The 17,601-nt window shown below is 41.0% G+C and overlaps 1 protein-coding gene across 1 annotated transcript in view; it reads left to right on the forward strand.

Annotated features, from left to right (window-relative positions):
* Window positions 1-17,601, forward strand: part of KCNH6 (potassium voltage-gated channel subfamily H member 6) — a 786,325-nt gene that overhangs the window by 375,469 nt on the left and 393,255 nt on the right. Inside the window, 1 exon segment of the mRNA XM_085652606.1 lies at window positions 2,450-2,849. Coding sequence (XP_085508732.1) covers window positions 2,450-2,849 — 400 coding nt within the window.

The following is a 17,601-nucleotide window of genomic DNA, read 5'->3' on the forward strand; positions in this document are numbered from 1 at the left end:
TTGAGAACAAGTAGATAAATGAGCTGAAAGGATTGTAAAGAAGAGATGGACTACTAACTTAGGGGGTAGTAGAAAAGAAAAAGTTGTCTGACTGAGTTTGATTGGATAGTTTATATTTTATGAATGAATGGTTAAGGAGCATGCTGAAATATTGGAGGGGTGCTTGTCTGACGAGGATGAAAGGGATGAAAGAGAAGGGGTGGGTATCTGACTTAGGAAGTTGATAAATATTTCATGGATTTCTGGTTGAGATGAGTGGTAGAGAAATGGATGGATATCTGACAGCAGAAAAGCAAGGATGGCATAGGCCCTGACGCAAGAAAAGAAAAGGACCATTTCACTGGGCCTCTCCAGACAATGGGCCCTTCAGGGCTCTGGGTCCCAGTGCACTGCACCTGCTGCACCAATGATGTCTGACTGAGGAGGACAGCAAGAAATACGTAGATCTAGGACAGTGTAACAAAGGGATGATTATGAATGACAGCCAGTGGCTGACAAAGGAAGGGTATGACAACTGCACAGAAGATGTGGGATGGCGTGGGCCAGGATGATGACTGGATGAATGGATGGAGGCAGGTGGTGAATGGATAGAGAATTAATAATAGATGGAAGAATAGAGTATTGATGAAGAGTGAATGATGGATGGATATTGAAGGATGGATCAAAAATAAAGGCTCAATGGAGAGTAAAGTTCGAGAGGCAGATTTGCCACTTACTTTACATATGCAGCTAGGGTTAAGGTCTGTGGTAGTGAAAGAACGTTGACAAGGATGGGGGCAAAAAGATGTGTTTTCCATTTTGGCTCTGGTAAAACAATTTGTACACTGCTACCAAAACCTGCTGAACGGAATTTCACCAATCCTGGCATGAATGTTGAATTGTATGCATGAACGTAAAGCATGCTTTTTGTGATTTGATGTAAATCCATCCAGTAACATTTTAAGAATTCGACTTAAAAAGAAGTCTAATGGGCTTGAGAAGTTAACACTTTGTATATATTTGCCACTATAATTGCTATTTTGTCCTAATTCACAAATTCTGTTAATCACATTTGATGTTTTCAAGGCGTGGTTGGCTAATGATTGGATGATGAGTAGTTATGGAGTTTATAGAGGCCAATAATACAGCTGTTCAGGTGTGTTAAAGGATGAGACTATGGTTCATGTGTTTCTGTCTATTGAACCTGGTGTCAAGGGATCTATCTCATCTAACCTGTATGTGCATCAGTGTTCCTTGCTGAACAGTCTAGTTCAGATCATAATTAGTTAAGTATGCTTGATTTATTTGAAAGACCATATCTTAGCCCCAGGCTAGACAAGTAGTCCAAACAGGTGTAGAAATCAGGAACTGATAATACCACAAACTCAAAGAGAGCTACATTAGTCAAGGGACGGGGCGGCCAGCAGCATTAAGTGTCGTAACACACCCGCTTGTTTTTAGATTTGTCACTGGAAGACACAAATAAAAAAAATGTTTTTACCTACCATAAGCAAGGCCGCAAGCTTCAGGTGGCTGCACCTTCACTGTATGTCTCTCTAACTTGCATCATCCAAACTAGAGACCAGATTCACAAAGGTAAAGTTAGACCAAAAGTCTAACTTTACTACTTTTTGGTATTCACAAAGGTAAAGTTAGACCAAAAGTCTAACTTAGATCAAAAGTCTAATTTCGAACAAAAGTCTAATTTAGAACAAAAGTCTTTACTACTTTTGAGTTTTCACTAAGGTACAGTTAGAACAAAAGTCAAAATTTTCTAGTAGTAAAGTTAGTCTTTTGGTATAAGTTAGACATTTGGTCTCAGTTGGACTTTTGGTCTAGCTTTACCTTTGTGAATACCGAAAAGTAGTAAAGTTAGACTTGTGGTCTAAGTTAGACTTTTGGTCTAACATTTCATTTGTGAATACCAAAATGTAGTAAAGTTAGACTTTTGGTCTAAATTTAGCTTTGTGAATCGGACCCTGTGTATTCAGCCCAACTAAGTAAGATCTCTTCTCCCAATAGAAGTTCACTGGTGAGATAATCCTAGTTATTTGGGAAGAGAAGTGTGCCAGATGAGGAAGCATACCACCTCAAGTGGGTGATGGCCCACCATTCTTTTACTCAACAGGTCCTGTTAAATGTGACTTGGTTAGGATCTCTCTGGGTCACTTGAAAGCCTTCTCATAACTCACACCACTTTCAGACATACTTTCCTGCTTGGTTTATTTATTTACTATATGGATGAAAGAATACAGACTGTTAAAATAAAACCCTCTGATTTCTTGTTCTCATGTTCAAGGTTCATGAATTAATCAAGGTTGAGCAATGAATGATAAACATATAGGACATATTTAATGAAAACTAAACTTAACATTGTTTTAAATACAAGCCAGAGTCTAGTGTTTTGTTCTATGGTTTCATTTATGTAAGATTTTTCAAACTAATCTTTTTCCAATTTTTATTTGGAAAGACTACAACCCTCATTGGCCTCTTGAAAACTGCCTGCCTATTGCGATTGGTTCGTGTTGCTCGTAAACTGGACCGCTATTCTGAGTATGGTGCAGCTGTGCTCTTCCTGCTCATGTGTACATTCGCACTGATTGCCCACTGGTTGGCCTGCATCTGGTACGCCATTGGCAATGTAGAGCGGCCCTACATGGAAAATAAGATTGGATGGCTTGATAACTTAGCTGACCAAATCGGAAAGAGCTACAATGACACCGATCAAGCCTCTGGACCTTCTATCAAGGACAAGTATGTAACTGCACTCTACTTCACATTCAGCAGCCTGACAAGTGTGGGCTTCGGGGACGTCTCTCCCAATACCAACTCAGAGAAAATATTCTCCATATGTGTGATGCTAATTGGCTGTAAGTATAACTAATTCTTCCAAAATATTATTAGTCAACTATAACTCCTGGTTTCATATATGGTTAATTAAACGTAATCTGAGCTTGCTTATCTGACCCAGTTCAACATAAAATATAATTTCAGATTCCAATTAGTTATCAATTAAACTAGGACTTCAAATATCAACTGGTTTTAGTCAATGTTCTGTTTCTAGTTGTAAGTGATCTACAATACATGTTGTCAATTTGTTCAAAGTATACAAAATAATGGTCAGTTCAACTCATTGTCAGTAAATTGTGTCTTCTGATTCCAACTGGTTCAAAGTTAACTCTAACTTCTCACTTAAGTTTGTTTTCAAGACATTGCATCAAATGTCCACCTTCTTATAAGTAAACTATAGCTACAGAAATCACATGGTTCTAAGTAAATCATGGCTAGCATCTCTGTTAGGTATTAAGTATATTGTTACTGTGTATACTCTTTTACTTACAATACTAATTTGCTCTAGGTAGAGTATCATTGAAATGGTTATACCATCATGGTTAAGTATACTAGGGCTGATGATATCAGTTGAGTCTAAATCAATCCATTGATATCAATTTAAAGCTAAAGCAGTTAGTATTTCTCATAATTGATCACTTGTGTACTGTACTTGCTGAAGTATCATCACAAATTCTTGACGTCATTTTGGGTTAAGGGTGTTCCATTGTCAGGATGAACGAACACATTTTCACAGGTGAATAATTCAGAGTTGTTATAAAACAAATGTGGACAACATAAATTCGTGCCTTTCAAGTTCTAGAAAATGGTTTAACAATTGTTTCAGTATGAATGTATAAATCCCATCAAGAGCAAAATGTGTTTAGTTGCAGATTTTGAATCAGAAGCTGCCTACATGATATTTCTCATCAAATTGTGATGGTTTTCTTTGGTAGTTTAAGGATTATATGAACAGTCATGGTTGCTTCTGGGAGAAGAAAATATACCTGGAGCCACAGCTATACCTAAAGTCATAAATTCAACTATCAGTCAAGTCTCACTTCACTCATTCAAACGCTATTGTCAATCTGAGAATCCTAATTTTCTAACAGGAAACCAGTTTTCCCCAACTGAGTGCACTATGTCAGGGAGTGTGGCTGACAAAATGTCCCACATCATATGACCTTACCATCCTCAGTATGCATTCCACAACAATCCTGTGAAAAGTCTGCACATAAGTACCCATGGACTACCACCCATAGTATATGCTTGTATAATAATACAGATGAGCTATTGAACATCCCTCTTCTTCCTGCTGTGGCATTTTGATCCTTGGGTTGGTGCCATGTGTATGACAGCTACTATAGCCAGGCACTGATTCCCACCCCTTCAGGGAAAATTCTCACAATTGCTGCCCATACTTGGTCACTGAGTCAATCCTCATCTGAACGTCCTTGATGCTATCCCTTTTGTGCAAAGAAGAGAGTCACCTCACTGTGGGGGTAAAATGTGTGCAGTCCCAGCCGACTGTGCTGACTGAGTAGCATCAGCTACTAAGATACACAGAAAACTTGGAGAAGATTCCCCTATCGCTCCTCACCACTTGGAGAATGCCATACGGAAGGACCCACCATTTCTCCTGTCCTCGGCCTTACACGCCCTGTTTTAGTGAACTACAATGTGCTGAATAAAGGACTCTACCCTCAAAACACTGTGATTGGTGAGACCCAAGGAGGAGCACAAACACTCTGCAGATCAACTGCTTTGTGGCTACCTGGATGAATCTTTGAAACATGCCTATTGGATAGACAGCTGAAGTGTTTGACAGTGCAGTGACACACATACCATTCCTCCAACTGGATGTTAGGTCTTCAACCTGAATGTGTGTGTGGGTGCCACCTTTTTAACTGTGTCGTAGGGAATGCGGGATTATGGAATCTCTGCAGTTGGTGCTGGGACAGTTGGCTTGCCGGTCGCTTATTATGTACTTGGAGGAATAAAGTATATGCATTTACTTACCTTTGACTCGGAGCATCCTTTGAACCTTTCACTGGACCAACACAGACAATTGAAACTAGGTACTTATGAAGAAGAACAAAAGCAATGATAAAACATCCTTCCAGGTGCCTCATGTGTACTCAGTGCCCATTGATCGACCATGGCCAAGACAATCGGGTCATCACCAATTTACACTGCTGATAGTCTAGAAAAAATCCCTCTAGCAGTGCAGGGCACTTGAAAAGTGCTGGAAGATAAAACTGCCTCAGTGTCAATTGATGCTGGTCTTCTAAGAGCCAGTCACAGGAAGATGGCCAAAACAGTGACCATTATGGAAACCAAAATGTTGGTCATGTAACCTCATATGTGGGGTCTGAAGAAACAACTAGAAGCACTACTGAAGAAGACCCAATACCTGGAGTACCAGGCAGAAGTAGCAGAAAGCATAGCGTTGAGAAGCAACCTAAGAATAGTCTGTCTATCAGAACACAGGGAAGGCCCAAACATGGAATCACTGTTGGATTAAAAGGTGATGGGTGAGGTGGCCGCAGAAGGTTTCTCAAAATTCTTTGCACTGTAGAAAGCACATAGGGCCCAAAACCTCGGCTGCGAGCTCTCCCTGGGCACATTATTGCTAAGCTATTGTGACAGGGGTGTCATCCTTCGACAATTTGGACTGAATAGGCCTCTCCAGATTAAGGGGGCAAAATTATCCTTCCCACACTACGCAGGAGCAGTCCAGCAGCAAGGAAGAGCCTATCTGGGGGTGAAGTGCAAGCTGCGCAACCTTCAACTTGAATATATGCTAATGGTTCCTGAGAAGCTTAGGGTTCTCAAAGATGGCGAATCGCAGTTCTTCACAGACCTGGTGGAAGTGTGGGGTTTAAATGAAGTCATTGGCATCACAGAGGTTGAATCAAGTTGGCCAGAGCAGGCAGGCCGGATCCCCGTCCCCACCCCAGAAGAAATAGTAACAGAGGAGTGTGGAGACCTACCCAGGAGCTGAGACTGGCCGACTTAGCAGCAACAGTGGTGAACTGAGCAGAAGTACTGATGGAACACTGCAGATAACCAACACAAGTGATGGACACTCGTCAAGAGAAGACACACCTTATACACCTACCTAATGAATATTCTCTATGTGTATTGGTGTTCGCAAAACATTCTTGTTTGTGTTATGTCAATGTGTAACATGCAAACAATTTCTTCTACCTGAGCCTTTTTTCCTTATGTTAACTTTTTTGGATTGTCTGTCCCTCGTTATTGTTTCTATTGTTTGTTAGTTTGGTTTTGTAGGATGTAGGCTTGTGTCCCACTGGTTTATTTTTATCTTAATCACTGAAGCATATTTAAATTAAACTATTTTGTCCGGCTGGACACACCAAAATATAGTACTGATTCTGAGTCTATATTCATTAGCCTTCTATATTTTAGCTTTGTCACTATGCCTAATCACACTACATATGACTAGCACTCCTACAAAGGTAGCTGTGGAGAGATAATAATTTACATCTGTCTTTTTGAAATGTATTTTTTTTATTGTATTTGTGTTTTGTTTTGTTGGAAGAGGAAATGTAGTGATCCCTGGAAATTATAAGATCACAATGTTATTTGGAACAGTGTGCTTTGATTGGGGTCAATGGTTATGATGCCTTTCAGAAACTGTAATCTAATAAATTAATTTTATTGACACTTCACCACCTCTGAGGAGTGAGATCACGACTCCCCCTTACAGCAGCAGAGGGCCAAAAACTCCAATAGAGGTGCAATGCCAGATCTAAGCCACAACCTAGTTGGTATAAGCTAAAGTATCATGCTACAGGGTACTCTATCTAGGAATCCCATAAGCTTTGTGTGTTTATAGGCTCCACATACAGACCCCGCGCAATTTGTGACTAAAATATGGGAGAAATTGTCACCAGACGTACACCTACCATTACTGTGTACACAAGGGTTTAATTGTGTTTTAGATTTGCACTGGAACAGATTGTTCCCTTCTCCATGGAGCAGCAAGCATTTAAATAACAAAAAATATTAATGATTGGATGAGCACCCGCGGGATGTGCGACTCATGGTGAGACCCCAAGTAACAATCATGAGCTGGACCTCAAACACAGAATACTGACAAATGCATTTTCTGACAGTTACCCAATATTCTATACATTTTCTTTAAGCAGTATGCAGAAAGCCATGCAGTGAAGCAACTGCAGAACAGTTTATTTGGGACCCAATTTATAGAACAAATATACAGGACACACTCAAGCACTATTTCTTCAGAAAACTTTAACCTGTTACTGATTGCAGGGTGCATTAGGGAGCATACAAGGTGGTAATGAGAGAGGTGTGTATAAAAACATTTAGCAAAATCAGGATAAAATTCAACAGAGAACAGGGAAAGTAAGGCCCACCCTACGCAACCTTGGGAACCTAATGGTACAGGACACCATCTGCAGAGCAGAACTTGTAGTGACCAGGGAAAAGCATGTCCAAGTACTCAAAAGATTATGCAGCATTGATTACTATGGACAAATATGCAAGATACATTCAAAGGGTAACAGAATACAGCCCCTGTTGATGAAAATATTTAAATGCAGCATATGCAATACAGTACGGCAGTTTAAACTCAGAAGAGAAGAGTAACTCAATTTTTTGCTACTGTTCCTCCATGTTGTACTCTGTCACAAAGGTGGGATGGGCCAAGAAGGTGCAAATCTTTTTTAAGAGACCCAGTCCCAATTGCCAGACAACATTGACTTGTTAGATGCCCAACTAACTGTAGATGAAATTAGAAATGCCATCTAATAATTACACAGGGGTAAAACAGTTGGCATAGATGGACTACCAACCACATTTTATGCTGAATACCTAAATTGACTAGATCCTCACCTGTTGGAACTATATAAATGTTCGAGAGAAAATGGCAGTCTTCTCCAACAACAAAGAAGGCACTGACAGCCGTACTTCCCTAACCAGACAGGGAGAAGGTGGATGTTGCCTCCTGCTGCTGTCTCTCCTTGCTGAGTATAGATTATGAAATACTGAAAAAGATCCTGGAAACCATACTGCCGTCAGGGAACCACTTCCCTAAACTTAAGGAGGCTCTTTCTTTAACTGAAAGATCTGCCAAAAGAGACCCCAGCTCCTACGATAGCCACCATAGACCATTTGTTTTATATCATCAGCTAGGATTTTATTCAGAAGGCTGTTGACCCTTTCTTGGCAAGACTGAAACTATTGTATACCCTCCCAAGAGCAAGGGTAAAGATGTGACAGGTGATCTCTGACAAATGGTAAATCCAGCAATGTATACAAGAGGGCTGTACCTTGTTACCACTGATCTTAGCATTGGCCGTTGAGCTATTAGTTGGTAAGTGGGCAGAGCTCCAGATCACTAGCTATTCCGTATGATCATTAAATAGCCCTCTACACAGGCAATGTGTCACAATGCTTGTTAGATCTTCACTTGGAACTGTAGCCTCTCAAACCAATATTCAATGCATTTTTGTTGATGATCAGGGCTCCTCAAGAATAAAAGGCCTGCCTGTTCCTGCTGAGCAAGGCCATGATACAAGTCCAACCATACATGATTAACATGGGGATGCAGTGGACCCCTACCTAGGTGTCCATATGTATTAAGAAATGAGTGAAGTGCTCAATGGTATTCATGGAAGAGCACTGTCTGCCCTCCATGGGATGACACAATTCTGGAGAGAGCATCCAATATTAGTTATAGGCAGAACAGTACTAACAAAAATGGCCCCAGTTCATAAACTGCTCAACAGTTTCAGAAATGTTTTTCAGATACTGTCCAGAATTATTTAGACAAGTGTAGACATCCTGCTCTGTAGCATAATATAGCAAAACAAATTCCCCTGTCCAAACTAAAAATAGTCACAGCAGAAGGCGGATTGAAGTTCACTGACCTGGAGAACTAGTACCTCCCAGCCCATCTTCAACAACTGGCTAGGTTTCTAGCAATGTCCAACACCCCAGAGTTTGTCTACATCACTAGGACCCTAGGAACACTACCTATTGCAGAGTAATGGGGCACCGCACCACCTGTGAAGATCTGGCTCCGCCAGCTAGTCAAAACATGTTGGATCTGATATCTTAAATGATAGAGACGTTTTCCAAGACAAATAAGAGTATTCGTAATCTTTAGGAAAAAAATATTTTATTGAATCCAGTATTTTTTTTTTAAAGGAGACTGTTTGACTCTCAGAGTCATTCAATACAATATAGAACAAGAACAAAAACGTTTGCGGCACAGCCAACACGTGTTTTGCCCCCTATTATTGGCCTTTCGGCCTAAAGGCTTCTTCAGGGCTGCCAGGTCAATGTATTCAAATACCATAGTCGATATTATAATATACAGAAAAAAACAAATGGTACATAAATAACGATTTTTTGTCACTTTAAAGGGAAGGAGTGGAAAGGAAACAAGAAATTCATAAAAAAACAAAACAGAGAATGATAGTTAAATAACAAAAATCTGTATGTTGCCAGGCAGGAGGGAGAGGGAGACAGAAAGTAAAATAAACAGGAAAAATCAACTGCAAAGTAAAATGTGTCCAAAAACGGTATATCACAAAAGGAGGAAGACAAAATAAAATAATTATTGACTAGAAAAATAATGGGTATAATGATCATTAGGTACATTCATTTCAAGGTACAAAAATCAAAAGAAATTGCAGCGAAGATACAATTTTTTAGCAAAAATGCAAAGAAACGATCACACAGTTGGAAAAAAGAGAATGCAAATCACACCATCTACTGTCAACTATGAATGCAATCTCGAAAATAGAAAGGTCTACAACTTTTGGTCAAAAACAAACATCATCAAGTAAAAAGGATAATAGGATCTGTTACATTACTGACTACCACAATGGCCACCAAAAAGGAGAGTTCTAAACTGCCCTTGGCATCTACTATGATACACATCTGGAATAAAGGATCATCTTCGGGAATATCCGGAAGTGAGTTTCAAACGTGCTCCCAACCTAAAACGGATGCTCTGCAAATCTGAATTTGTGGAGAAAAGGAAAAACACCAGCACTTTCCTAGATAGACCATCAGGCTTCCATGGATGCCACAATTATAATATTTGCAAATTGGGAAATAACAACACTTTATATATTCCCATGACATCGGGACCACAGATCAAAATCAAAGAATGGATTGACTGTAAGAGCAAGTTTGTAGTCTGTGATATTTTGCCCTTAAAAACTCGCCCTTATGTTGGAAGCACACTTCGGCCGTTGAGAACCAGAATTCAAGAACATTACAGGGACATTAATAAATGCACAACAGGTCATCCCCTCATGGATAATTTTCACGAGACACACACACACACAAAAAGAACTTTTGCTTTCTCTGACTGACTGACTGAGTTATTTATAGAGCGCGCTATTGCCGAGGCGTCTTGACGCTAAATGGTGTGCAAGGACAATGACCAACAGATTCAGGGATGGGTAAAGAGCCATGTTTTAATTTCCTTCCTAAACACTGATCTCCTAGGCTGAAGTCTCAGCTGTAGGGGCAGTAAGTTCCACAATTTGGCCGCTAGGAAAGAAAAACGTTTGCCTCCACACCTTGCTTTCTTTATCTTTGGAAGGTGTACCAAACCAAGAGAGGCGTATCTTAAAGGACGCGATGGCACATAACGAAGGAAAAAGGATTACACATCCTTAGCCCCACCACCAAAGAGGGCTTTATGTACCAGGCAGAGTGTCTTAAAATCGACCCGTCGTCGCACTGGGAGCCAATGAAGTGGTTTTATACTGGTGGATGTGGGATGATGCTTGAATAGTTTGAGCAGAGCTCTTGCTGCCGCATTTTGAATTGATTGAAGTTTGGAGAGTTGAGCTGCACCTGCTCCCAAATAAAGAGTGTTACAATAATCCATTCTCGATAGGACCATGGATCCTACCACAGTTTTTCTCAAGGAGAGAGGGATAAACGGAAGAATCTTCCTTAGGCCTTTTAACGTGAAAAAGCAGGCAGAGGAGACTTGATTGATCTGTTGTGCCAGGGTAAGGTCCTTGTCGATCATAAAGCCAAGGTTCCTTGCCTTATTAACCGGGGTACCGGCTGCAGTTGGCCACCATAATTGGCTCCAAACCGATACTTTCTGTCCAAACTCCAACACCTCTGTTTTATCTGCGTTCAGTTTTAAGAAATTAGCGTTCATCCAAGACATCAGGGCAGAAAGACATTTGCAGAATTGGGCAGCCGTTACATCCACTGATTGTGCTACAGACACTATAAGCTGTGTGTCGTCAGCATATGACAACAGTGTAAAACCATTGCTTTTTATCGAGCCAGGGGGGCTACGTATATGTTGAACAACGTAGGAGATAATAATACACAAAGACAAGGAGGCAATCGAGTTATGTAGAAGAGAGAGTGAACTAATCCTTCCATACAATACCATCAAAAACGGACTCAACAAAGACGCAGAAATGCAATATTGGCTTGGTGATAAATGAGACCATTAGCACTAGACCTATTTTTGCTCCTTTTACTTATTTTCTTACCTCCCCCCCTTTTTCCAAGATGAACATCGTATAGATGGCCTAAAGGTAGATGGCTGCATCTATGAGAAATGAAAGTAACACTTGGACAAATCTGTAATTCTTGTTTCTTGAACCCTGCTTAGAAAAAAGGAATCATGTAACAACAGAACTGTATAATAACCTTACACAGACGAGAAGCACTTGCTTATGATTACGTCTCTCCAAATCCATGATTTAAAAAAAGGGGTAATCATGTAATAACACAATTGATAACATCCCCGAGATCCAACTATAGCAGAGTCTATGTCACTATGATAATAGTCTGCTAATATTCATTTAACTAATAATAAGAGAGGGGAACCATGTAACCACATATCTGAACTATATCCCTGAGAGTTGATCATATCCCAACCCAATACCGGTTCACATAACAGTCAACAGCATATATGGTTTTTAGGGCATATCTCAATCGATCACTTTCAAATTTCACAATAAATTCCCCGGGTTCCTGCGCAATCCCCTTAATCCCTCAACTTATTTGTGCTTGTCCGACCACTTAAAGGTTAGAACAACCACCCCGAAGTGCAGTAATAAATGTTACTACACGCTTTTAAGATGGCGCCAATTTCACAGCTAAGTTGCTCAATCAAATCCCAACACAACTATGAAAAATGATCTGCTTTTGGGCAAATTGAAGATAAGGTCCATAGTCCTACATTTTTTCCACCCCAATCTCCAGCCACCCACCTATCCTCTTACCCCTCCACTAAGGGGCCACATCCCATATCGTGAATTTATCATCTGACTGATTCCACCAACATCATTACAAGATGGCGCGTCCCCATTAAATAGGACGCACCATGACCCGGAAGTCTATGTGTTTACGGGAGGTCACACTTCCTCCATGAACCCACTAAGGCGGTGGTTCCCAAACTGTGCGGCGCGGCATCCTGGTGCGCCGTTAGGAGTAGCCAGGGGCGCCGCGCACGATGTGGGAAAGAGCTTGTGACGAGGCAGCTTGTAATCATGTGAGAATGTAGCAATTAAAAAATGATGCGTCTTTTGACGCCCTCTAACGGATTCCACCACCAACTGCAGTACTGCTCTCTAATTAGGGCTCCACTCTAGTCTGTATTTGTTTCCGTCTGCATTATATTTTCCTCATTTTATCTGCATTTATCCCTATTTAGTGTTTTCTGAGACAAGGAACCTGGAACTAGTATTTTTCCACTCTTCTTTCACCGAAAAAGGTACACTTGAAATTGGATGGCTGATGGTGTTTTACAGATGCTACAAGAGGCCATATATAATGCATCACTCGTAGTTAAAATATAGATATATATGACATTAGAATTTTGGTACAAGCACACCTGCAACTGTTTAAAGCTTTATTGGAAAAAAAAATGTCCTTTTTTTTATTAATTCCTCTCGTCTCCTCGTTGGTCTGCACAGCTATTGGCATCGTGATGGGCAGCACAAAAGATCCAAATGCCTCGTTTCTGTGTTTGTTTTCATATGTAACAATAAATGTAGACAGAGAAATTGTGTTCGCTCTGTATTTTCCGTTAAGGGGCGGTACTGTACTTTGAAGTGAATGACAGAATCACAGCCGCCTTGTCTATTTTGGAACAGATTATTGAATTTGCGGCAAGTGCAGGGGTTAATTTTGGCCGATGGTTGAAGGTGGGGCCCACAGGCACACATGTTTTTGGGGACTGGCGCCTATTTTTCCTCAACAAACTTTTATCCGGGACAAGAGACAGAGAAAAACGCATCCGGGGCAAGAGACAGAGAAAAACGCAAAAGGGAGAAGAAAGAGAAATATGGAAAAGCCGTAGCAAAGGGAGAAAATAGGGATGAAAAAGAACCTGCGAGTGTGAGCTAAAGGGGCAGGGAGTGTCAGATGCGGATGAAGGTTGAAGTGAGTTGGAACTATGGGAAGAGCATTCCCAACCTCCCATAGTTTAACAATAAAAATATCCAGTCCTGGATGTATAATCCGCTTTTTTACTTATCAAAATCTTAGACAGGAAGAACCGGTGTCATGTGAAATGTTCCACTTTGCTGTGAGCAACAAGCATTGGCAAAGGTATTAGGTCTCGCCTATGCGAGATCTATAGGCTGTACTGCAGCACAGCTTCTGTGCTCCATTGCTAAAACCAATGAGGGCGGCAGGATACTGAATGGGAGGTGGAAGTAGGATGTGGCGCCAAGCCAGAGCTGCCATCCTCAGCAAGGCACAAGCAATCCTCAAATTAATCTGTGCTCATCCACTGGTAGCTTGGCACAGAGCAGTCAGGCTTAATTTAGAGGCAATATGCAAAGTATTTGTGGAACACTTCAAACAGTAAAACAGGGGCACCGCGCACGATGTGGGAAAGAGCTTGTGCCGAGGAAGTTTGTAATCATGTGAGAATGTAGCAATTAAAAAATGATGCGTCTTGAGCTTTGTATCATTTCTCACGTAACCAATTATATAGTTTTTATTAAACAACTTATATTTTAATTTTGTTACAAATATGATTGTAATACCTTCATTGGCTTCATCCAAATTAATTTCAGGGAGAAAACGAAGTACTCCCAAGGTCGGGCTTACATCCACCCCACCGGTAAAAAAAAAACAGTGACATGATGGGGAGTCACAATCAACTGCCAATTAGGTCGAGGGAGCGACAGGTCGAAAAAGTTTGGGAACCACTGCACTAAGGGAACGCCTTCTACCTTTCGACTGCCCGCGCCGACTGAATACCACAAATCCAAAAGCAAAAGTAGGTAAGGCTTTCAGCAAGTGCCCGACATACCCACTCACTCATACGGAAAACAGGGAAATTCTAATAACATGTATTCCATATTCTGCCAGAACCTTACCTGGATTACCAAGCATGAAGGGTTACCGCCCTCATTGTTGAGCCACCACAGGTATGGAACCCACGTGTCTCCCTACACAAGGGATGTAACTTCTTTTTAAAATCTGTTTTCTTAAATTTGCCAAACCAACTGATACTTCTTTGGTTCTTTCCTCCACTTTTCCTCCCCATAGGAACCTTAATTTATAAGAATATATTTGGAACTGTCACTGTAAGCTCACTCACCACTATGCCAGGGTGATGGGCCACATCCAAATAGTACGGCATAAATAAAACATTCACTCTGCATGAGCCTTTTCCATACCTAGTGTCACAAGGACGTTCACCCAACTTTTCTGACAGTTCCTTTAGGAAAATGGATCATGGTATTATAGGAAATACTTTCAAAACAAGGCACGCTTTGCCAAGGAACTATAATAGGGAACAAGGTATCCACCACGTTAATACACATTTTAAAATAAGTAAAGTCAGAACCAGTTTTTCACCCAAAGGCATGGATTTCTCCGTACCACATATGAGTGTTCGTCTCCTTTATATTTATAAATGGATGGAAACTATACAGGATATACATACTAATGTTTGGACACTCTGGTATGTGCTCTTTTGTCCCTATTCATGGAATTGTGATCACCGCTCTTATCAAAACAGCAACATAAACGTGTGTATATGTCTACTTATATCTTGCTCTACCATGATGGGACAATACATGTGATATATCCTACTCTAATCCCTTCTTTTCCCCATTCCGGTGCGGAACTGGAATTCTGTGATATGACTTGTACCTTGAAATTAATGTACCTAATGATTATGATACCCATTCTTTCTCTATTCAATACTTTTTGAATTTTGTTTTCCTCCTTTTGTGATATACTGTTTTTGGACAGGTTTCACTTTGCAATTGATTTTTCCTGTTTATTTCACTTTCTCTCTCCCTCTCCCTCATGCCCAGCAACATTTGGATTTTTGTTCTTATGGGATCTTTAACTATCATTCTCTGTTTTTTTTAATGATTTCCTCCTTTCCTTTCCTCTCCGTCCCTTTAACGTGAAAAAAAAATTTCATATCTGTACATTTTGTCTTTGATGTACCATATGTCTGTGTTTTTACTGTATATTATAATATCGACTATGGTATTCAAATACATTGATCTGGCAGCCCTAAAGAAGCCACAGGCCGAAAGGCCAATAATAGGGGGCAAAACACATGTTGGCTGTACCACAAACCTTTTTGTTCTAATTCTATTTTGACCTGAATTACTCTGAGAGTCAAAGAGTCTCATTTCAAATAAATACTGCTTTCAATACAAGGATTGTTTCCTAAAGATTACGATACTCTTATTTGTTCTAGCACACTTCTCAGTTACGAAACGAGTGCGGAAGGAGTTTCTCATTGCCGAGGACAAGTACCCTTATAAATATCCTCATTAATAACCAGGAGCACATAATATCTGGACCCATTATCCCTTCAATCCCCGAAATCTTTAAAAGATAGGACTGAACATAAGATATGCTCCAGACTTACCACTGTGTTCAGCGACCAGGCTCAGAATTATCATCGAACAGCCTTCTAAAGCAACTGGGATGTGGTGGACATCCTGCTTGTAGTCCAACTGTAGGTTGTAGGAGGGCTTATGTCATGTGAAGTGTTCAAGCTAGCATACACTATACCAATAGGCCGAGGCGATTTCTCCACAATAACTGACTTGCAAGTGAAATCTGTATGACTGTGGACAAGAGACAGAAGAACTGCCTGCAGATAGGGCACCACAGACCATGATACCCAGTGGACAGTGGCTCAAAGAACTCACATGGCTGTAGGCAATCAATGGAAATACATCCTCACCATAGGAGAAGCTTAGAGGAAGACCTACAGATACCTTCTACGGCTGTGGAATGGGCTAAATCAAGGGCCCAGAAAAACTTGCCTAAAATACATCAAATTCAGTTTCCTCCTCCAGACCTACCTGACATTTTCATATGGCTGGGTCTAAACTGCAATGGCATGGTGAGCAAAAAAACAATGGATTTAGGCCCAGATCTCTGTACTGGGGTGAATGTAAGACATTGTTCTGCATTCTGTCCATCAATAGTTCTTTTTACCTGACAGAAGCACCAGGAACACCACCTGATCTGTGTGTTGCACATACTATAGTACCCTGATATAATCTAAATCATTTCAAGTGCCTCTATTCTGATATATGGATCCTAAAAAACCCTCTTTTGAAACACACACAATGGTTGCATCACATGCCCTTCTCAGTAGTTTATTTACAGTACCCCTTAAGTCAAGGGTCCGCCCTATCAACTCCGAGTGTCCTTGTTGTATTTTCTGCCATTAAAGTGTCAATACAGGGCAGGCCCAGACCATATGGTGAAAAACAGTAGCGGGTAAGGAGCATCGAAAACATCAGACATCAGGCATCAGACATCAGGCATCAGACATCAGGCACCAGACACCCACAAGCATCAGACATCCACAAGCATCAGACATCAGGCATCAGGCATCAGACATCATGCATCAGACATCAGGCATCACACATCCACAAGCATCAAGCATCAGACATCAGGCATCAGACATTCACAAGCATCAGACATCGGACATCAGGCATCAGACATCATGCATCAGACATCATGCATCAGACATCAGGTGTCAGACATCATGCATCAGACATCCACAAGCATCAGACATCAGGCATCAGACAGCCACAAGCATCAGACATCCACAAGCATCAGACATCAGGAATCAAACATCCACAAGCATCAGACATCCACAGGCATCAGACATCATGCATCAGACATCAGGCAACACACATCCACAAGCATCAGGCATCAGACATCAAACATCGAGCATCAGACATCAGGCATCACACATCCACAAGCATCAAGCATCAGACATCAGGCATCAGACATCCACAAGCATCAGACATCAGGAATCAGACATCAGGTATCAGACATCAGGCATAAGACATAAAGGCATCAGACATCAGACATCCACAAGCATCAGGCATCAGACATCCACAAGCATCAGACATCAGGCATAAGACATCCACAAGCATCAGGCATCAGACATCCACAAGCATCAGACATCAGGTATCAGACATCATGCATCAGACATCAGGCAACACACATCCACAAGCATCAGGCATCAGACATCCACAAGCATCAAGCATCAGAAATCAGGCATCAGACATCCACAAGCATCAGACATCAGGAATCAGACATCAGGAATCAGACATCAGACATCAGGCATCAGACATCAGGCATCAGACATCAGGCACCAGACACCCACAAGCATCAGACATCCACAAGCATCAGACATCAGACATCAGGCATCAGACATCCGGCATCAGACATTCACAAACATCAGACATCAGGCATCAGACATCCACAAGCATCAGACATCAGGCATCAGAC

This window comes from Triturus cristatus, chromosome 1_1 (genome assembly GCF_964204655.1).
Source record: "Triturus cristatus chromosome 1_1, aTriCri1.1, whole genome shotgun sequence".
Classification (NCBI taxonomy): Eukaryota; Metazoa; Chordata; class Amphibia; order Caudata; family Salamandridae; genus Triturus; species Triturus cristatus.